A 23846-nucleotide genomic window follows, 5' to 3' on the forward strand; every position below is an offset into this window, starting at 1 on the left:
CTGTGTACATAAAATGAGTTTTGCAGACGTGTTTTTTCCGTACCTGCAGCTTAAAGGCAGGACAGGATAGGCTGTGCTATATGCTTCTCCTGTAAGTTTAAATTAGCTCTAAAACTGGCCCTCTGATCTGCTGGCAAGAGCTGGATGGACACATCTGCGATCCTCTTGTTGAGAGGTGAATGGAGTTATCTAAGAAACAGTGGTGAAAGATATGCTATTGATATCTATATGCTATATGCTGCAATTTTTAAAACATTTTTTTCCAATGGGATAGGATTTTGCTGTCACCTCAAGAATGCCTGAGAAGGTGGTGAGGGCACATGTGCACACACACACACACACAGAGAATGTCAGGTATTCTATAGCCTGAAATATGTTCTCATTACTTCATTTCTCCCCCTCCATTCCCTGCCCCCATTGCTGCATCATAAATTATTCCTGCCAAGGTGGCACAGTCATCAAGCTCTTGTATCTCTCTGCTCATCTCTCTTTGGAAAGTGTTTGCTTCGCTTAACCAACCACAAAATGTGATGATTTTAACGGAACTACTTGAAGTCACATACTTCATGGGAATTGCCTGCTTTGAATTTAGGCTTTATCTCAATCAAATCACTGCGCATTGAGCTATTTCCACTCAATCTCCTCGTTCTGCATTTCTCCCCCTTTATTTAATAACAACAACAATAATAATGTCTGATGAGTTCATCCATATCACTTTAAAAGTACAGTAGCACTTGCCTCCATTATTATTTAGAATTGATTGTATTTGTCATTTATGGCTTTGTTTTGTTAAAATATATGCTATATATTTATGCCTACTTTAGTACTGGATGCTAAATTTAGAAAATAAACATGCGCTTTGAAAATAGCCAAGGCAGAAAACGAAACATTAGCCCTATAATGTCTTTCCACCAGGAGCACAAGACTATATTAGAATACTAATGGATGCATTACTTATATTAATGAGTTTTTAAAGTCATACATGACTATGAAAAGCCTAGTTCCCTGTAGCATTATGATAGTTCAATGTTAATTTGTATTCACTGCCTAATTGATCACAATTATTAAAAAAAATAGGTGTCTGAAAACTTATAGCTAGTTAATAACACTTTTATCCCCATAATACCTTCAAGAACTCTGTATGGGAGAAAATGTTTTGTGCCGTTTGGCAAGTCTCCCGATGCAACTCCAGAAATCCTATGGTACGACCCTATTTATTCTCCTCACTTCCTCGGGGATGTGAGGCCCTGGCCCTGTGCAGCATGTTAGCCTGAACAGGAGGAATGCCTGCTGTTTTTGGGAAAAAGCAATTTGAAGTGCATTCATAAAGAAATGTAGGTGTGTGATATTCCAGAAGATGGAAATACAGAAGATGGAGTAAGCAGGTAGACTGATTTATTATTCTAAGAGCAGTCAAAATGCTAAGCCAGACATGAAATTTGTGTATGTAATTCATCTCTGGAAAAATATAGCCTCAGTATTGGGGTGGGGGGTGATAATCCAAAGAGATGCTAATAAATACTTTTTGTTCATGCAGGGTGTTTTTTTATTTGCTTGGCAATAGGCACTCCCACTTATTTGAATCTAGCTGAGTGATGGCAGTAAACTAGAGGAGTCCATTAATATGACTTTTTTTGCTTTTCTTTCCTTTTTTTGAATTAGTACCAAAGATTCAAAGCAGAAGTTACGGGATTTTGTGTGTTAAAAAATGGGAAGAACAACACAAAGGTCTGCATCTAAAGGGCACGACACTTCCAAAATAAAATATTTTGGATCACACAGATTTCCTTGGGAAGGTAAAAAGCACATGCTAAAATCTTTCCCATTTACATCAGTGGGACTGATCACTGAATCATGCCCAGTGCGGTTCAGGCCAAGGAGAGTGCAACATATGAAAACACCTCTAGCTAATAAGTTAAAGAAGGTTCATAATTTTGTTTTTTTTAAAGTATTTGCCTTGTGAACAAGGAAACCTAAAAGTGTGCTTTATGTAAAAGTTGTTTTTTTTTGTTGTTGTTCTCTTCCAAGTTTCTGTTAGCATCCTGCATACTTGAATACATGGATCACACCCACTGCATGTAGAAAATAGGTCAAGGAAAAGGCTAAAAGGGAACACTTTCCCCTGCAGTACTCCATTTCTTCATGCAACCATTATTATTATTTATTGCATCATGGGGGGAGTGGTCCCAATAAAATACCATTTGATTTTCCTATATATATATTCCTTGTTGTAAATTAAAGCATAGTTACTCAACAGATGAAAAAATAAGATGTGTGTGAAATGTGAAATTTTGGAGATTAGATAATATTTGAAAATGCCTTAAACAGAAAGTAAATTGGACAGCAATTTGAAGCCATATGAAAAGAAACATTTCTAATCATTTTTTGGATGGGGTGGGGAAACTTTCTCAGTCCAAGGCATGTGTTCCCTTCTGGGCAGACTTCCTGGGGACACATTTCAGCAATGGGCGGGGCCAGAGGTAAACGTGGGTGGAGCAACAAAGGGAAATTTTAACTTGGAACAGTGGGCTAGTTCTTATACACGCACACACTCATTTCTACCCTCTGTCCAGGCCAGGGCCAGCCCCCTTGCTGCCACCCCACCACCACTGCTGCATCTCTTACCTGAGTTGTGCGGCAGTGTCCATGAAGCACCAGCAACGGTGCTGGCTTCCGGCGAGATCTCGCTGAACTCTCATGAGATCTTGTGTACAAGATCTCACCAGATCTCACCAGATACTGGTACTGCTGTTGGCACCACTTCGCTGGTGGTGGGGCAGCCAGCAAAGTGGGTCCCTCCTCTTTGGCTTCCACTACTCAAGGCGGGCACCTCACCTTGCCTCATCAGTGGGCCGGGAGATTGATCCAGGCAAGCAAGTGACAGCATTGGGCAGAAACATTCAAGAGTTGTAGAGCAGGGTCACTGATGTGTGTGTGACTGTGGTGCGGCTGTGGTGTGAGGAGAATCCAAAGGGCCAGATTGAGAGGCTTGGAGGGCCTGAGGCATTTGTACCTCTGGCCCGAGGTCACCACCAAACTTGGTATTGTATGAAAACTGTCTGATGCCCATAGTTGGATGATTTTGTATGCATGTGTGTTCTTTAAGTTGATTTAGGGAATAGTATTTTAAAGCAAACTGAAAGGTGATACAAATTTAAAACAACACATAAAAGTGCTGATTGTATTTTTATGGTGTGTGTGTGTGTGTGTGTGGTTTTGTCACAATATAAATCAAACCTAATCTAATCTATACTGCAGAATAATTACTAACATGCTCTCAAACTTAGTTCACAACAAGCTTCTTTGGTGTGTTTCCTCTCCTAAGAAGAGTTATGTTGACAGCTCCAGTCTGGTGACTCTTAAATGTGTAACTGGATTGGAAATGGTATTTGAGGCACAGTTAAAGATTCATTTGGGCTGCTGCAAAGTTCTTTATCCCATGCATTTCAGTGTCCTGCTTTTGTTAGAAGTTAATGCCGGCAGACCTCCACTTGCATCATTAGTGCCATACGCACCTGACAATCTTTTGACAGTTTAAAAAGAGCTGAAACAAAAGTTGTTTTGATGGCCTAAAGCCCACACCATCTCCCTCCCCTGCTTGGTATCACAATAGATCACTGGCCGTTTGTGACAAGTGACACACTCATTGTTTGAGAGGTTTTTAATTAAGCTGTTTAACATGGAGTGCACAGTGTACTGATGTGGCACAGAGCACATGTCACTGAAAGCCATGTGATGATGATTAAAGCAAGCTTTAAAAGATAAAGATTGGAGGGTGTTTTTAGGATTAGGATGAATCTATCAATTTCAGTTTCTCTGTCTTTCTAGTTTTTGAAGTCTTAAATTCCGTTCTCCACATTTCAACAACCTTTTGCATTTTTTTAAAGGCTCTATGAAAAATTATCATTATTTTAGAGTTAATTTCTCCTGATTCATTTTTGCAAAGCAATTTCCCTTAATATAATACATTTTTGTATGTAATTTTCAGTGATATGTGCATTTATATTAAATATATACCCTAGTATATGCATTTTTCTACTTGGCTGAAGAACTGCCTTGAAAAATGAGGGGAAATGTGAATTTCAAAGGGTGACTGTGTTTCAGTCTATGTAGCATTTTGAGAAGTATGAATTACGTGGTTTTGCCTTTAACTGCAAACTGAATCAATTTTCCCCCGTCTTTATTTGCAAACCACCATTTTCAGTGTGCCGGATATAGTATTGCTTCAGTTCAAAACAAGAGAGATATTGTTAAATCAACGAAACATTAAAAAACAAAACAAAACAAACCTTTATAAAAACTGTTACTTCTGAGTAGCCTGGCATTATTTTTCTTCAAATCTATCAGTTTTATGCCCATGAAGATGTATGCAAATGAAATCAATTGACTAAAACTCATCCGATTACACAACTACAGTTTCTTTCAGCAGGTAATAATTCTAATTAAAACTCATATGATTATTTGACAAAGATTCATTTAATTGAGTGGTGGCCTTAACAAGAAGAGGTCTGCATAAATGAGGAAGTGTATTTATGTGGTGTCATGCAAAGCATCAGTTACCGTATTTTTCCCTCTATTACACGCAGATTTTTTCTCCTAAAAAGTAAGGGGAAATGTCTGTGCGTGTTATAGAGCGAATGTGTGGTCCCTGGAGCTGACAAGCGTGAGTGAAGGCAAAAATCAGGCAAATATCAAATCGTCCGGAGAAGGGAGGAAAGAGGAAGCTGCGGCTTTCCTGCATTCTGCCTCAGGGTCTTACTGCCCACCCGCTTCTGTTTCCTTACTGTGTTTGCTCAGACGGAACAAAGAGCAGAGAAAACCCCTCCCCTCCAGGCAAGCAGAGTGGAAAACAGATTCCTCTCCGTGCGTCTGGGACTCGAAGGCAACATGCAGGTTGGGGGGGGGGGAGAGAGAGAGAGCGGGCTGGCTTGTGGGGGGGGGGACTTTTGCCTTCCTTTCCTCCCTCCGGTAAAACCCCTCTCCTGCATTCTTAGCCAGCTGCTTCTCTGCACACCCCTCTCCTTGTCGCTTCTATGTTTTTCCTTCCCTCCCTACTTAAAACGTGGTTCCAATCACGGATCCACATGGATCCTCAGGATCTTTGCATTGAGTCACCCCAAATTCACCATCAGATCACATAGCAATGATCTGATGCAAAAACAGGGCTGCAATGCTGCAAAAACATGGTTACAAAGCACGGATCCACATGGATCCTCAGGATTTTTGCATTGGGTCACCCCAAATTCACCATCAGATCACATAGCATGTCCATGGCTACAGCCTGCACCAAAAAAATCACGCACCCACTGTTGCCTGGGGCTGCAATGGTGCAAAAACGTGGTTACAAAGCAGGGATCCACATGGATCCTCAGGATCTTTGCATTGGGCTACCCCAAACTCACCGTCAAATCACATGTCTGTGGCCGCAGCATGAAGCACAAAAATGATACATCCACTGTTTCATTCAGAATTTTTTTTTCTTGTTTTCCTCCTCTAAAAACTATGTGCGTGTTATGGTCAGGTGCGTGTTATCGAGCGAAAAATACGGTATATGGAAGACTACATAGTTGATATTTAGTTTGGATTACTGAAGTTTGGGTGATGGCAGTTAAACTGATATATGCATAAGATGGTAAACAGAAGACTATGAATAATTTTATTTATAATTTTATCATTGGAGTGAGTCTGTGCTGGAATACAGGAGAGCAAAACATATTGGCAAGAGCAGAAAGACTAGTCTTTTGCATAGATCACATTAGCTTTATTTTGCCCTTAAGGAAAAATCCTATACACGTCTATGAAAATGACAACTGTTCTATATTTGCTTTTGGATTGATCTATAATGTAATAGAGTTATTATATTCATGCTGTGAAATTCTTTAACCTAGCTGAAAGAACTAAACTAAAATACAGAGAGGCTACCATTCTCTATTCTATTACATTGGCTTATAGAGTTAATTCTTATCCAGGTTTTGAATTTTATAAAATGTTTTTCATGAAAGTGACATTAAATAGTTTAACACACTGGGAAACAAAACAAAGCCCCAACACATTAAATGTAGCGGGAACAGGAGCTTTTGGTTTAGAAATAATGAGAAACATATCTGCTCTGCTTTGAAAAGAATAAGAGCTTTCAAACACCAGGTTTGAAAGGAGTAGTGTCTCACCAGAATAAGTAAAAACAGACAAAAAATTCAAATGGATTGCAATTCCTTATTCAGGTTTGACTTCATACAGCACTTCGAGTTCAGCAGTTACCCACCTCCTTCCTCAGTCAGTAACTCTAATATAACCACTCTCCCCACCCCCCAAAAAAGCAGATCTCTTGTCATACAACAAATTTAGGAGCAAATAAAAGACTCCTCTGAATTTTAATTGAACAATATTTCGCAGGTCACAATATTTTGTCTAGACTCAACGTGGTCATCTTGTTCCATGTTCCATGGCTTCTTGCATGGACCAAGATGCTGGGAGTGGGTGTTGGCTAAGGGGAAAACTGAGCAAACAAACAGCCAACTCCTAGGACTGAATGTCTTTAAGCAATTCCTCTTTTGAAAGTGTTCATTTACCCCCAAAGTATGTGCCCTTGGACTTGAAATGTACACCTGTTGCTAAACATTATGATAGAGATTCTGTTTGGCTTTTGTTTTGTTTCAAACTTTCCTTTTTTATTTTGATTAATTCCTTTTTAAATACAAGTTTAAATACAAATACAAGTTTGTATTTAATTTTTGCAAATTATAATATAATAATGAACTGCGCAACAGTGTGCACATTTTGACCCAGTGTGCAGCAGCTTTAGAAGAGCTGCATTCCATTTTAGGGATAATTGGGAAATGGGTTGAAAACACCACTTTTACTATCACTGCAACATGAACCAAACAAATTGGTTTTTTAAAGGAAATGGGGCTTGGGGAGATGGGTGGGTAAACCAAGATGCTGGAGAAGAATTTGGGGCCTTGTTAATGAGCCCCCATGGCCTTATTAAGAACTCCAGGAGTTCATGTCCAGGTTAGAGCCTGCTGAGCTTCATTGGTATCTCTATATATTTTGTGTATGGCAGCCAAACAGCTGGGACAGCAGCATGGGAAGGGCTTCACTGCTGCGGATCTTGGGATTTTAAAAACTGTACAACTGAGTTGTAGGGTTTTGTAGAGCAGGCTGCAGCAAGCAATCTTTTCACGGGGTTCTGTTTACAGCTGATGTGGGAAACCTTTGGCACTCCAGATACAATGGTACCTCAGGTTACAAACACCGCTAACCCGGACGTAGTATCTCGGTTTAAGAACTTTGCCACAGGATGAGAACAGAAAAGTGGTACCTCAGGTTAAGAACGGTTTCAGGTTAAGAACAGACCTCTGGAACGAATTAAGTTCGTAACCAGAGGTACCAATGTATTGCTGAGCTACAGTGCCCATCAGCCCCAGCAAGCATGGTGAATGGCCAGGAAAGAGGGGAGTTGTAGTTCAGTAACAGTTATAGTTGTAAACTCCTTAAAGCCATTTTGGCAGATAAGCAGGATATAAATTAACAAACCTGGAGGGCCAAAGATTTCCCACATCTGGGTCACACCATCAGTGAACGACGTGCAGGCATATGTGAATAAGCCCTAATTTTACATACTGTGGCCAATGCCAACCTAATGGGGTGTTGGGAGTTGACACAGCAGCCTTTCTGATTATCCCATTTGGAGAAATGTTTTGTTGTTGTTGTTGTTGTTGTTGTTGTTGTTGTTGTTGTTGTTTGCCCAGCAAGTATTTTCATTGGGGTGATAATGTCATTGAAAGATCCAATTCCACCCCATAAATTATTTCTGATTGCCACTGAACTGTTAGGGACTCAACAGCAAGCTTGTGAGATACCATAAATGTTGCAGAGAATAACATAATTTAGGGACCAGGAGAAATGGTTGCCACTATCACATTAGTTCCCTGCAATGGCAGTGACTTTAATCTTGACTTTGTAAGTCTCTTTATTCGGATACAATTATAATTACCCTATTTTTTGCTCTATAAGACTCACTTTTTCCCTCCTAAAAAGTAAGGGGAAATGTGTGTGCGTCTTATGAAGCGAATGCAGGCTGCGCAGCTATCCCAGAAGCCAGAACAGCAAGAGGGATCGCTGCTTTCACTGCGCAGCGATCCCTCTTGCTGTTCTGGCTTCTGAGATTCAGACTATTTTTTCTCTTGTTTTCCTCCTCCAAAAACTAGGTGCGTCTTGTGGTCTGGTGCGTCTTATAGAGCGAAAAATACGGTAGTTGCCATAGGAAGGAAAGCAATGCAGATAAACAATCCAATCATAACTTGCTGTGTAAACTATTGGTTTTAAAAGTAGACCTGAATGGACATTGTCTTCCCAAACGACCACACATACTATTTTTCATTGAGACTTCAAAATAGCACCTTGTTCTTACAGCTTTTCTGACTGGGCTCTGTGGTTCTCAACTGGCTGAGTTAGAGTTGAATTTGGAGCCAACATTTTGCACCAAACACTCCATTCTGCACTGCTGTGGAATTAATTGTGGTACTCACACAGCCCTGAGCGTAGTGAGGTCAAGATGTTCTAGGCTGGATTCAAAAAAGTAGAAAGGATTCAAAGCAGAAAGAAAAATAGACAGAAGCTGTGTCCTGCACACCCTTGTGTGAGCGTTTGCTCAGTGCCACGAAGGGCAGGTTCTGTAGCAAGTTCTCGTGTTTCTGCTTGTGCAAGTGATTGCACAAGTGAAAGAACACAGTTTGATGCAGTGCCAACTTTTTTGCACAATGCTGTAACCATTCTATCCTCCTGCATGTGAGAGGTTAATTTTTTTTGATCCAGTCTTCTGCATTGTGTATAGCTGGTCATGGGAAGCACTCTGCCTGCATGGGACTATTGGGCTTTTGAACTGAGAGCAACAGACATGAAGAAGGACATGGTCTCTTCCTGGCTCTAAGCTCCCTGCTCTGTTTCATAAAGATTTATACATTTCTAGAGAAAAAGCAGAATCTCCCTACCTCAGTTTGTGCACAGCCACATTCTTTATTGTGGCTGGTGTCACCCACACAATTTAAGTTGTTGACCAGAGATATATGGACAGTTTTGGCATCAGTCCCGATTGCACTTTATATGATAGGCCATACTTGAAGTGCCTGGGTTCATTTGGAACAAGAGGCTTTAAAATAATAAAAATAAAAATGCATTAGTTTGCTGTGAAGAGCAAAGCAGTAAGTATCTCAAGATCTGATAAAAAAAAATTCCCCCATTTACAATGCTTTAAACATTTTGTAAGAAACTGTAAACTATTTAATTGTGATGAGATTACAGCTTCCACTTTAAGCTAGAACTATGCTCGCAGAAACTTCCCCATGTTTATTAGTCTACACATGGAGCCCAGGCTCTACACTAGAGTAAATGCATAGAGGCAACCTGGTGCATAGTATCATAGGCCACACCCACACCATGCACACAAAGTGCATTTAAAGGACACGGCTTCACCCAAAGAATCCTGGGAAGTGTAGTTTATCGCTTGTAGAACTACAGTTCCCAGCACCCCTAACATACTACATTTCCTAGGATTAATTAGGAGAAGCCATGTGCTTTAAATACACTTTAAATGTATGCTGTGGCTGTGACCATAGTGTGCACCAATTTGAAGGGGGTTCTCCTCTTCTCCAGAGCCTTCTGGAGATATCTGAACAACACAAAATTGCTGGGTGGTTATATCCCCGAGCAAATTATCCAACAATGGCAAAAACCCTGAGTAAAAACAACACCTGCGTTTGTATGGGGAAGAGGGGTTCTTACGTATAGAAAGAATGTTAAAGTGTGACAGCCAAGTCACCTTAGAATTTGACTCCAAATGCCGACAAGAAAGCTGCATCATTTGCTGGGGCAGATTTACAACTATTGCAGTGCTGGGCTGAAATCACCCAACCACAGTGGGAGACACTGCCGACATGTTATTTCCTCTGCAAATGTCAGGCTAATTTTGCAAAATTGCCCCTTTGAGTTGCGAACACTTTAACTCAAAGCCAGTGCTTATATGAATGCACAAAAGGTGGAATGAGGTGGGTGGGCTCACTCTGTACGGAGGTCAAGTTGTAATCTGCCCTCAACAATGGTGCTCGCTTCTTCTGCCCTTTCTTTGGAATCTTTTTCTCTTAAAAATCCAGTGTGCTTATTTCCCACCTTCCTCTCTCTCTCTTTAATTGCAGCAACAAGGAGCGGCCACGACTGTCTACTGTGCTGTTGCCCCAGAACTGGAAGGCCTGGGAGGGATGTACTTCAACAACTGCTGCCGTTGCCTGCCATCGCAAGAGGCGCAGAATGAAATGACTGCAGCAGCCTTGTGGGAGCTCAGCGAGAAGCTGATCCAAGAACGAATTGGCAGGCAGGGCAAGTAGTGGGCAGCTCCTGGAAAGATCAAAACCCAAGCAGAGAGAGAGAGAGATGCTGGGGGGGTCGGGGGCTGCCAGTGCTGGAATCTTTCCAATCCTATCATCTAGAAGGTTACAAATACAGATTAGCTAGTGTTAAACGAAATGATAGCCATCATGACATTGTGAAAAGCATTAAAGACAGGAGGGAGATGGCCAACAAGGCAGGGTTATCGGACAATATAATTTCCCCAGGCTTAGTTCGGTCTCTTTGATTATGTTCTGCCATTTCTTTTTTAATTATGCTCTTTGCTCACAATGTGTCCCAGAGTAAAGCCAGAGAACCATTTCCCATGCTGTTTTTCTTTTAAGCTGGGCAGCACATTGCATTTTTTAGGCATGTGCCCCCTTCTCTCTTTTCAGCATACACCTAGAAAAGTAGCATGTGAACATGCTCAGCTTGTGTTTCCTACAGGGATGCCCTCACAAGGGAGTTGTCTGCTCCTTGCTGCATGTACAGTTTGGCAGGCGAAGCAGGGGGCTGCCTCTCTGAAATCGAAATGGTGTTTGGGTTTCCCCCATCCATTTGCGAACAGCACCCAGCAAACTTTATGGGATTTGAGTTTGCAATTAGGGCTTACTCTCCGAGGAGGGCATCCCCTTTGCCAGTCTCACTTCTGGCTTGTTAACATTTTGTAAAACAACCCAAAATCTTAAATAACCAAGAAAACTCCTTGGCTGCAAATAAGAACTAGCTTGCCTAAAAAGAGAAGGTGCCCCAAAGTCCAGGTTGCTCCCCTTCTAATTAAATATATTGCAGAATATCCATAAAATATGATATTAAAAGATACATTTGCAAACCATTCTCTAAATACTGTGGGGGGTAATGTCTCTTTATAAACACACAGGGTGTGACCAACTGGAGGGACTGAAAGGTTTTTTCCATCCATATCTCAGATCAGAGTTTTAAGGAGGGTTGGAATATACCAACTATTGCCAGTGTCTCAGTTCTCCCAGCACCATGCTCTGTTCAGTATTTCCCCCCCCAATTTAAATGTAATAAAAGAACATGCTTGAATATTGTCACCTGAAGAGCAAGTCTGGTTCCTGTGAATGTCTTTAGTTCCTTTTGCTTTTTTTTTTTAAGAAAAGAAAACTTGAGGAAAAATAAAGAACTCTTCAATGCCATGAAAATGCCATTTTTGTTCTTGTTTCGTTCCGAGTTCATTTGTCTGTGGGGATTTTTTAAATTTTTCTTCTTTTTGTGCTTTGTAGCTTATCTTCATGCCAGAAATTGTTGTAAGCCATCTGCAACCCAGCATCAGGTTTTCTGTAAACAAATAAACACAAAATGGTTACTTGACCCTCCTGAAGCTTCAGTTATTTGTGATTGGGATATTAATCTTACATCAGGGCCGCCTAGCACTTTTTGCCTGAATCTGCTTCCCCTCCCAACAGTCTTGAGCCTGCGGCGTTGAGGCCATTACTTCACCTCGCCTCATGGGTGGGCTGACCCTGTTTAACATTAAGATTCCCCTCTCCCTGCCCAGCCCCAGCAGCCTTGCACCTTACGGTTGGGAAGGGCGCTAGCATCTAGCCCAAAATTACCCAGTGGGTTTCAAGGCTAAGCCTTTGAATCCATATCTCTTTGTGTGTTGTCACTTTTTTTTATCCAGGGAAGGAGAACCTTTGGCCCATCAAATGTGGGACTCCCATCAGTCCCAGTCAGCATAGCCCCCAGAGAGGGATGCTGGAAATTGCAGACCCACAACATCTGGTGGGCCATAGGTTCCCCAAATCTGTTCTAGCTACCATACCACACTGCCTGTCCACAAAAGTGCAACCAGTGCTAGACACACCTTATTGAATTCCACAAACCACCTCTCATGACTCTCCTAGTTTTAGCCAAATCTCCTCACCCGCATCCCCTAGATAGTTAAAGGGACCATCACAGAAGCTTCTTAGCCACAGCTTCCATCATTAATACAGGGTTAATAATACTGGTCCTTCTTGTATAGATTAGAAGATGATGTATGTGAAATACTATATAAAGGCTAAGGAGTGGTAACACCAAAAAGTGGTCTTAGCATAACTAATGAAAAGGTGCCTGACAATCAACTACTTTGAAGCCTATTTAAGGAGGGCTTCATTTATATAACTTCTTTCTAAATTCATTAGATAATATTTTCTTCTTTTTTCTATTTTTATTGATTTTTATGTACATTGATACAAATGAAAGCAAAATACAACACAACAGGTAACTGAATGTTTCAGGTATTTCACATGGAATATTTATCAAAAGAACACATCAGGTCCAAGAGCATTAAACACCCTCTTGCAAAGAAAAAGGCTAATAAGTCTTGGACGTAAGTATACACTGAAGGAAAAGAGGATAGGAAAAAGCAAATGACAAAGTGAGAGATATGTGGCATTTTCTAGGCCACCTCATCCGTAATCCCTGGCTTGCACAATCGCAGATAATTATGATTCTATGTAAACAAATCTTTTTAAAACAAAACAAAACAAAGAATGTCAGCTTATTCAAAAGAGAAAACACAGAGCCCCTGAGCATATATGGAGTGTCCTTATCTTACTGCTCTAACACTCATGCCAGCCTCCATGCATTCGGCTAGAGCAAGCTTCCAAAGTCAGGCACGCATTTTGTTTCCTAGCAGATTTATTTCACTAAGAGAGCGCCTGTCAGGCAGCTAAAATCCACCATCAGCCACCCGATCAACCCCCTACCACTTTGCTCCTTACAGCCTTCCATCATTTCAGAAGCCCTTCCTTATGCAACCAAAGTAACAATATTTAAAAGGAATGAAATGGCTGTGTGATAAATAAAAAGGAACAATATTTCCAAAATAATTGCTACTTTGCTCTTTGATAAATGGTTCAAGTGCTCGATAATTCAAAGCCATTAGCTTTAAATGCTGCATTGTACTTTGGTACATTTCCCTTCAGTCAAATTTATTTATTGATCTGTTGATAGATGCCATTTCAGAAAATTTACATAAATTGGTACCCCTGCTCCCTCCCTAACAGATGTGGCTCCAGATATCAATGAAATGACAACCACATGCAAATAAGTGGAAGTTCATCATGCAGAAATCCCACAGAAACACAGAGTTAAGCCATGTAAGGCCACATCAGAGCAGGTACATACAGTTGTAGGATCTCCGGCAGCAACATTTGGATTTTCCCCATAGAGGTCCTGGCCACTGATTTATATGGAAGCAAAGTCTCCATATAATAGGGAGCGTCCTCCCTATCAAACTAAGTGGCCTCCCTTCCTTTTTATCAATGTGAGCTGCTTAAGGAAACAAGTTTTGTCTGAAAAGTGGGGTATAAATGCAGTATTTAAAGAAAAAATGGTACAGGAAGCTCTGTTCCCCCTCTCCCTGCCTGGCAGAATGCTTGGCTCTAACCATCAGGTGCCTTTGACTACAGGGCCCAAAGAAAACACGTGGTGGTAATGTGGTCGTCCAATTGTCACTGGACCTCAACTCCCATCATCCCCAACATCCACAGACGATGGGAACTGCAGTCCAACAGCATCTGGAAGGGCCAATGCTCTCCATTCCCATTCTAGCCCTGTATGGCAGCCAGAGGACTACTGTTTACTGGGTTGCATGCAGGGATACACAAATCTATCAATCTCAGTTTCTCTCCATTTCTCATTTTTTTCCCAAGACAGGTGTGCAATTCGGTGGATTGGTTCTAATTTGCACGTTAATGCCTGGTCCAGATCAGGCCATTTCAGATGAGAATTTGCAAAGGCTAAATGCCTCAGGAATCTTCATGGTTGGCTTTGACCAGCAATGGCTCTGCCGGGTCTTAGGCCTTTGCCAAGCTTCCTGCCTTAAGATCTTTTAAGTCATGGGGAGCTGTGACTCTACATATATTGTGGGACTCCAGTTTCAGTCAGGCTCAGCCAGCATGGCTAATTGTCAGGTATGGTGGGAGTTTTAGTCCAGCACTATCTGGACTACAGTCAATGTTAAGACTGCATCTCCCATCATGCCTGACCATTAGCCATGCTGGACCTGGAGGCCATTATGTTCCCCAGCCCTGCCTTAACTGGAGATATCAGGGACTGAACCCAAGGGCCTTCTACACACAAAGCACATGTTCTGCCACTAAGCTATGCCCCCCCCCAGTAACCTTCCACAGAACAAAAGACAAATATCCTTGGGGCAAGACAATATTAGAAAGCCTTTTTTTCAGCAACACTGCAATAATTTGACTTATGTCAAGGTTGAATAGCTCTCTGCCAGGTGTTAAAACTCATGACCTTTCAAGCCAAACACACTTATACTAACCAGTTTACCACTGGAACAATCAATATCTTGTAAGTGAGATAGTCTAGACAGATCCTCTTTTGTCCTTTGGTCTTATTTGTAGCTTAAGAATTGATAATTATATCTAGCTGGAAAGAGAACTGCCTTGGCTATTTAATAAACTCTCTTTCTCCCTCCAACAGCATTCTTTCCCATTTTGCACTCCTGGGTTTTTTTTAAGCTTCAGTTTTCCTATTCATTCTTTCTAGATTTAATAAGCTATTTGAAGGGCTTTCCCTTGTACTTTTTTCTTTTTAAATAATATCTTACCTGGGGCAGGGGGGAGGGGGAGGTTTGCACTAGAAGGCATTGTAATACACCCGATAATTTTTTTTTTTTTGAGGCAGGTCTGTAGTTCAGCAGTCCGCTGCAGTGTTTCCCAACCTTGGGCCTCCAGCTGTTTTTGAACTACAATTCCCATCATCCCTGACCACTGGTCTTGCTAGCTAGGGATGATGGGAGTTGTAGTCCAAAAACAGCTGGAGGCCCAAGGTTGGGAAACACTGCGCTAGAGCATGAGACGCTTAATCTCATGGTTGTAGATTTGAGCCCCACATTGGGCAAAGCATTCCTGCATGGTAGGGGTTGGACTAGATGACCCTTGTGGTCCCTTCCAACTCTAGAAGTCTATGATACTATGTAGCATCTGTTTTGCATGCAGAAGGTGCCAGTTTCAATCACAAGCATCTTAAGGTGGGGCTGGGAATGTCTGACACCATGGGAAGCCACTGTCAGACAGTATCTGTTGCTTACAAGCCTGTGGCTTTCTAAATGCAAGGGTGCATTCTAAGGAAATCCTCAAACAGAGCTTGATCTGTAACAAGATGATACTGAGCTAAAAGGACTAATAGTCAGACTTGGTATAAGGCTACTACTTCAGCGTTTTTGGCCAGAAGGCAAGCAACAATTCCAACAGCCCTCCCAAAACTGTGAAGTAGCCTGGTAATAAATCACATAAATGAGATTCTGATTGCATGCTCCTTGGGACAGAGACCTTCCGTATTATTTGGTAAAGTGCCGTGCACACCCACTTACAGTAGTACCTCTGGTTACGAACACTTCTGGTTACGAACGCTTCGGGTTACGAACTCCGCTAACCCGGAAGTAGCTGCTCCTGGCTGCAAACTTTGCCCCAGGATGCGAACAGAAATTGTGTGCCAGAGGCTAGCGCACAGCGGGAGGCCCCATTAGCGAAAGCACGCCTCAGGATAAGAACAGTTTCAGCTTAAGAACGGACCTCCAGAACAAATTAAGTTTGTAACCAGCAGTACCACTGTATTCAGAAAAAAAGCACAAAATATAGCTTACTTCAAAAGTTTCCTTAAAGGGCAGGATATAAATAACTAACACTACTAAAATGAAATGACATAAACAGTCATTTTCCAGAGTGCAAATGTGGATCACATGTTTTATTCTACTCTGCTTCAAACTCCCTGAAGCAGAAAGCTAGCAGAAAGGAAGTTTAGACCAGTCTGATCCCTGACACACTAGTTTTCATATTCACTAGCTTCCTCCTAAATGTGACAGGACAACAATCCAAACACGTAATGCCCCCCACTGCTTTCTCAAATGACACAATCTAATGAGGACTATACCCAGAGTCCCCCCCCCAACGTTCAGACATAATAGGGCAGATAGGCATCCTGGGACTACTACTGGTTGTATATTCTGCTTCCTTCTTTGTGCACAAACATGCTAATTTTCTCCCCAGACTGTACAAAAGAAAGGATTCAATAAACCTTCAAAGAATCTCCCTATTTGGATTGTCCTGCAAAATTCAAAGGCAGCATCCATTGCTAATCCCACTCAGAGTAGACCCATTGAAGTTAATGGACATGGCTAACTTAGGTTCATTAATTTCAAAGGGTCTGTTCTGCATAGAACATAGTTTGATACAACCCTGAGATTGTGTGTTTTCTGGCTCTAACTTGAATTTGATTTAATAAAGTAGCATTTGTCAGGATGCACATTTTCCTGGAAGGTTTCTCCTGCCTCCCCCTCCACACACAGACATGTACTTTATGCAGCATTGAGAAATTGTGCTTGTTTCTTTAAAAGAGCACTTTCCGGATGGTGCTCCATGAATTAGCCCTATGCCTTTAAAAGAGGAGATTGCTTTGGTAAGAGTGCGGCGTGGCAGTTGTAAAAGTGTCAAGGTGTTATGAATGTCCTGATGATAGAGCCCAGTTGTTATTTGCCGGGTAGTGAGGGAGGATAGCTAATGATGTGCAGCATGTAAAATGTTTGTTGCTCTAATCCATCTGTGTGGAGGGGAGCAAGGGAGAAATGGAGAAATGCAGGGGGATTTACTTGGACAGCTGGAGATAAAGTGTGCACTGATGGAGTCATCCAAGAGGTAGCTGTCAACGGGAACCGTCTGCATATAATACAAGGCAGTTCACAAGGTGGCCTTATTCTTTTGTCTGTGCTTTTAAGAGAAAAAGGAAAGGGTGGGGCTGATGATAAAAGAGCAGCTAACTGCCTGACTAAAGCACAGTGCATAGCAAAATAGGAAGTTGCCTTTGGTCCTTCTAGCTCAGCACTGTCGGCACTGGCTGGCAGTGGCTCTCTGGGGTTTCAGGTAGGAGCTGTTCACAGCCCTACCTGGAGATGGCAGGGATTGAACCTGGGACTGTCTGCATGTAAGGCAGGTGCTCTACCACTGAGCTACAGCCCTTCCCCACTGGAACAGACAAGACGGAGTCAGGCGGACCAATGAGCCCATTGCCTCCTTCAGATCATGGATGCAGTTGCTCACTCTCTGGGGTTCCTGGGCAATCAAATGTAAGAACATAAGAAGACCCTTGGTGGTTTAATCCAAATGTCCATTGAACTCAGCATCCTTTTTACTGCAGTGGTCAGCCAGATTCCTACGGGAAGCCCACAAGCAGAAAAAAGGAAGCTCAGTGTTGCCTGCACTGACTGACAGTGGCTCTCCAAGGTTTTATGCAGGGGATATTCCCAGCCCAATCTGGATATGCTGGGGAATGAACCTGAAGCCTTCTTGCATGTAGTGAATGAGCACTACCCCCACAAATAGAAAGTTGCCTTATACTGAGTCTAGCTCAGTACTGTCTGCTTTGACAAGCAGGGTTTCAGTCAGGGGGTTTTTGCCAAAAATGCCCTGAATCCTTCTGCATGCAGCTGAACTATAGTGCTTCTCCTACCAAGTTGCCACCTCCATCTCATGACAGGAACCCAGAAGCCAAGTCCTTTGTCCATCTAGCTCAGTATTGTCCACACTGACTGGCAGTGGCTTTCAGGGTTTCAGGTCAGAGCTTTCTGCAGCCCTACCTGGAGATGCCAGAGATCAGGCCTGCTGAGTACACTTGCCACAGGCCTTGGATACTAAACCAGCCAGGATGGGGGTTGCCAAGAACAAGACTCCCAGACCAGACCTGAGATAAGCTGTGCCTGCCAGAGATTGAACCTGGGACATTTTGTGTTGCTGTGAATTATTCTTTTGGGGGTGGGAGGGGGAGGAATAAGCAGTATGCCTGAGCCCCCTTCTAATTCCTGGATCCAGCATGAATTCAATTCCTGGAATAGTCAGACTAGCTTCCTAGTGAGTACGACTCCTTAAGACAACAAAGGAAGTGGCTGAGCATCAGAGGGTAAATGGGTGCCCCCCTCACTCAACTGTGTGGTAGTTAAGTCTGTGTAAAGTAGATGCTGGAAGCAGGCAGCAGGCTGGGCAGCTAGGAGACAGAGCTATGCCTGATACCTGTTTGAATCCAAGGCTGTGGCTATGGGAGAAGCAAAACCTTTTTGGGGTCTTAATGCTGTGATTCCCTGCACTGTAGGCTCAGGTTGCATATATGTGTAAATAAACATATATCATAAAGATACCGCAGTCCCCACTTTGCCTCATTTCCAAAACAAAGCACAAACCCTGTGTAAGTGCCTGGGACCCCTGGAATCTTGTGCTGCCTGGAGATGGGATGGCATGCAACACTGGTGTCTGAAGTGGGACTGGTCTTTCCTGGAGGAAGGCCTGTGACCGAGGTGTGCCTGAGTCAAAATGGAGGGAAGAACAGCAACACTCCTTGAGTGGCTTGAGATAATGAAGCAGCAGCAAAGCTGGCAGCAGTGCTGGTAATTGGATAAAATGGAGCAGCTGCTGGCAGAGTGGCTGGCTGAAAAACCTCCATTGTAGGCTCAGGTTGTATATAGGTGTAAACAAACCATATATTATAAAGACACCACAGTCTCTCTGTGCCTCATTCCCCAAAGGAAATACGAGCCCTAGGTAAGCACCTGGAACCCCTGGAGTTTTCCTCCACTCGGAGATCAGGCTGGTGTACAACAGTCTATAAAGCAGCTGCTGCACCACTAAGCTACAGCAAAAAGGCTCTTTTGGAAATATTCATGTAACATTTGGAAGAATCCTTGAGTTACTAGAGTTTTTCTTAGCAAATCAGGGATTCTCCCAAATGCCACACACTGTCCAACATGCTTAAACACATGAGAAGAGCCTGCTGGATCAGGCCAATGGCCCATCTAGCCCAGCATCCTGTTCTCCCAGTGGCCAGCCAGGTACCTGTGGAAAGCCTGAAAGCCTGACCTGAGCACAAGAGCGGTCTGTCCCCACTTACAATGCTTCTTCACTTCTTATAAGGAACTGCGCACATGCACACACGCACAAGCAAAGAGGGAGGGAGGGATTTTCAACCTGATGGAGAAGACTCGAAACAATGCAGAAGTTTTCAGCACTTAAAACACTTTGCTGCCAGATGATACAGGTCCCCGGGCATCATGGATGGGCATTTGCACAATGTGTACCTGGTCTAACTGCCCATCCACCCTGCAAAAGTAGCTGAAGTACTGCTAGCACTTGGGAAACCATATTATCAGCTACAGTCAAATGGCATCTTGAGGTCCTCTGAGTCTGCTTTTACATCACCACAAGAAAAATCTGTTATGGTGGTAAATTGGATTAGACAAGTGCAGAATCTGCCAGGAATTTCCCACCGAGCAAAGCGTTAGCAATGATTGAACAGCAGCATTTCAGCAGTTTGAGTTAAATCCAGTGTAAACTTCTAAGCGAACCATTGGCCCAAGCTGAGTCTGCAGTGAACAGCAGCCTGCAATGCATCCAGTCCTTTGCTTCCAAATGCTTGAGCTACCACGTAGCCCGACAGGCGTAGCCACTGCACCATGGGATCTGTTACTCCCTAATCCTGGATGTGCAAAGACTGTGATTATGAGATAGGACAGAAAGGGAAGTATTCTGCACATGCGGTAAAGAAACCTGTTCGTTATCAAACCTCTGTATTACATGGCTCAAAACTCTGCCTGGAATTTGCAGCTGGTGCAAATCCTTCTAATGAAACCACACCCAACAATGGAGGCATGTTTTCAAGCTTCCTTTAAGAATTCTAAGGGCTAGAAACTTTGTATGCAATCAAGTTCACAATGAAGGCAATGACTTGCAAGACTGATTGACAGTGTCTTTATTCAGCCCTATGTAACGCAGGTATCTAGGGGGAGATTTGGAGATACAAGTTAGCAGTAGGGATGTTCTTTTTCTTGTTCAGCTCACTTTTGCATGAGTTTACTTGAAAGTCATGTGGGGAGGAGATTTTTAACATATATACACATAAATTTACAATTTTAATATGTGTTTGAATACTGATTCTTGGATACATTTTCTCTCAAAATGTATATTTCTAAATATCTTTCCCCTCAAATTTTAAAATACACACACACCCTAAGGAACCTACACTTATGCTGCAGAAGTGCAAAATGGAAAGCTTATGCTCCAGTCCTCAAATCAGTCCGTGAGGTATGGATCAAGTTCATTGGAACTGAAATTTGCAAAAATCACATTGCATATGCATCTCTACCAACAAAGCACCCCAACAACCCAATTGCCACCTCTAAGCTCTATCGTGCCGTCTCATGATTCAAATTCATAAAGATCAAATCTCCAAAGCATCTGTGTTACCGGGTGCCCAACACCACCTCCAAGCTCCATCTTGCAATCTCACAATTCAGAAAGGAAGAGATGATAACTGTACACTGAAAGGGAAGCTAGTTACGGCCCTGATTTTCAGGGAAGTTGCTTCTTTCATCTTCAGGAGCAGAGGAAACGTGAGCATTACAAAAACACAAGAGAGAGGGGGGAGGGAGAAAGAGAAGAGGAGCGATGGAGAGAAACGTATTGGAATTAGAGAATTTCATTATTATTATGACACCTGTCAGGCTTTTAAAAACAACACAAACCCATACAAAGACAGAGAAAGGCGCCTCTAAAAAAATAAAATAAAAATAGAGCAGCGTTGAGGCAAGGTGAATCAGAACAGCCTGAGCCCTGTCAACACCTGCAATTAGATGTTGTTTACCATCTTGCACAAACAGGTCCGACAGCATCAATGTGCTGTGGACATCATGTGTTGTTTCAGTCTTAACTGAAGGCTCAGGACTAATCCTCTTGCCTAATACAGCTGGGAGCCCAATCGCAGAGATTTCACATTACTCTCCTAACTACACTATCGCTCAAACCATGGGATTAGGACCACTGTACAGTCAATGAAACAAAAGTCACTGGATTCAGGGATGCTAGACAATGAAAGGGTCAATTTGCTGTGTGTTAACATGAGGCACAGGCTGGGGTCCTGACAATAAATGATATGAGACAGATGAATGGGAAATGCATCGTCAGGAGCAAAGGCTTCTGTCAGAGGATTCTGATTCTTTTCAGAAACATCGGAAGCTGCCTTATACTGAGTCAGACCAATGGTCCATCAAGTTCAATATTGTTTACACTGACTAGCAGGGTTTTAGACCAGGGTCTGAACTTGAGACCTTCTGCATCGAAAACAGGTGAGCACTACCACTGAGCTACAGCCCTTCTCCGACCAAAGTGCCACCTCAATCCCACAGGCCCTTTGTCCATCTAACTTAGTACTGTCTACACTGACTGGCAGTGGTTCTCCAGGGTTACATGCTTTCCACAGCCCTGCCTGGAGACACCAGGGATGGAATCTGGGACTTTCTGCACGCAAATAAACTATCTAACCACTGATAGCAGAACCACTAACAACTTGAGCTGTGCTTCTTATATGAATAATATGTAGACACATGTCTACATCAGTAGTGCTCAGCTGGGGAATGTAGCAGGGAGCAGGCTCTTAAGCACAAACCAGCTGAGGCTGGTGCCAGAGACTGAGGTCCCAGAGTTTGATCCCTGGAGTTGTCCAGTCTTGTGACTCCTCCTCCTTGCTGTTGCTGCTTGATCACCTGACTACCCTGAGTGACAGAGAGAGGCGACATGAGCAGAAAAAGCTGAATTAATACCAAGTCCATCTAATTGTCTATGCTGATACTTGTCAATGTTGGAATTGCTTTTGCTGAGCAGTGGTGGGTCTTCCTGGCTTCAGACCAGGGACATTCCCAACTGTTCCTGGGGATACCAGGGATTGGACCTGGGGGCTTCTGCATGCCAAACAAATGCTCAGCCACTGAGCTTTGTTCCTTTTTGCAGCTTCAGTGGCAGAGCACCTGTTTTTCATGCAGAAGAAAGAAAGAAAGTCCCCACCCACTTTAGGCATTGGCCCCACCCACTAATATAGGCCCCACCCACCAATGTCTCCAACCATCTTCCACCTCCAGCACAAAGCTCCTAGCAGATAACTTTTCTAGGTACACAAGGGGGTGGGGAATAAAATCAATACGTTTTGGACTTCCCCCAAGGCATCTGGACATGAACAAGCAGAAGGAAGGAATTTCCATTTTATTTATACGGTATTATCATCTGTGCTACATAAACCAAAGTCCAGGGGCCCTTGTTTGTCCCTGGAACGCTTCCTAGGCCACAGCCATCACTGGCCCTGCAAAGTTGCAATGCCTCTTGCTTGTCTAGATCGATGACAGAGAGACTGTGTGAGTGTGTGTAGAAACTAGTAAGGCTGCCATACGTCCAGACATTACCGGGATTTCAAAGGCGGAATTGACATCCGGGGGAACCTCAATGTTACTTTTTGAAATATGGCAACTCTAAAACTAGCCTGTTATGCAAGGGTATATTGTACATTTATTGCATCACCCACTTTTGCACCTGGCGCCGCCCATCACTGCCAATGTGGCCCTCAGGCTGAAAAAGATCCCCCACCCCTGACATTGTCCTGCCATGAACGCAAAAGACCCTTCTGGGCCCTATTTCTTCTTGCAGGGGCTGAAAATTGTGGTGTATTAGCTAAGAATCACCAATCAAAGCAGTCAATACCCAGACAACACACACACACACACTCCATATAATTTCATTTATGCCTTCAGCCACATTTCAAACGCTCCCAAGACATAAGGCAAATTAATTTATTAAAAAGCAATCGCTTGATAATGCACACGATGATAGAAATAAATGAATACGTTAAATATCGTATAAAACAGTGGGTAATCACATAATAGAGCATCCATTGTCAATTGAGGGGCCGCCTTATTATACTTGGCAAATATCAGTTAAAATGGTGTATTATTCATGAGCCAACATCCTTTAATTACTCTTAGTGCACATTTGTTTTTTCTTCCCCGCCTCTCTCCAAATGGAGCATCAGCCAGATCCATAAGGGTTGTGAATCCCTACAAATGCAGATCAAATGCAAAGGTGCTTTTTTTGGTCAGAGGCCCATTTGCAGTAAAGAGATGGTAGGAGAATGTACTCTGAAATAAGGGAGCAGGTAAAGGCAAAACTGAATTTGGATGAAGAACAAATCAACAGATTAGATATTAAGTTATTTGGTGCTTTTACAGACCTCATGACACGACACAAGGAGACTACAGTTTCACATTTGATGTTCATATAAAAGTAATGGTTCATAAAGCACTATGTATACTGACTGTGCTAGATGTGTTATTATTTGGGAAGGATTGTACAGTGGTAGAGCATCCAGCTTGCATGCAAAAGGTCCCAGGCTCAACCCTCAGTATCTCCAGGTATGGGTGCAAAAAGCTCCCTTCTGAAATCCTGGAGATCTGCTGTCAGTCAGAGGATGCAATACTGAGCTAGATGCAGAGGTGGACCATGGGGTCTCAAATTTCAATGGCACCCTGTGCAATGCCAAAATCACCCCCTTCGTGCTCCTCCCACTCTCCATTCTAAATCACAGTTGCAGCATCCCCTGCAACTGAACCGGTTGCACTCTCCTAAATC

At 42.8% G+C, this 23846-nt stretch overlaps 2 protein-coding genes across 3 annotated transcripts in view; one reads left to right on the plus strand and one right to left on the minus strand.

Moving 5' to 3' along the window:
- The window catches only part of WWOX (WW domain containing oxidoreductase), a 538444-nt gene extending 526726 nt beyond the window's left edge, over positions 1-11718 (plus strand). The window contains exon 9 of the mRNA XM_083629828.1: positions 10194-11718. Coding sequence (XP_083485954.1) covers positions 10194-10382 — 189 coding nt within the window. The 3' untranslated portion in view covers positions 10383-11718. The remainder of the gene's footprint in view (positions 1-10193) is intronic.
- Positions 5643-23846, minus strand: part of MAF (MAF bZIP transcription factor) — a 238785-nt gene continuing 220581 nt past the window's right edge. Inside the window, exons 3-5 of one of the 2 annotated variants that reach the window (XM_083629830.1) lie at positions 8253-11685; positions 7475-7997; positions 5643-7405 (exon numbers count right to left, since the gene is read on the minus strand). The gene's annotated coding sequence lies outside the window, so the exon portion shown is untranslated. Of the gene's footprint in view, positions 7998-8252; positions 11686-23846 lie in introns of both variants that reach the window. The other variant, XM_083629829.1, reaches the window with a different exon arrangement.

This window comes from Podarcis filfolensis (genome assembly GCF_964270895.1).
Source record: "Podarcis filfolensis genome assembly, chromosome: 8".
Taxonomy (NCBI): Eukaryota; Metazoa; Chordata; class Lepidosauria; order Squamata; family Lacertidae; genus Podarcis; species Podarcis filfolensis.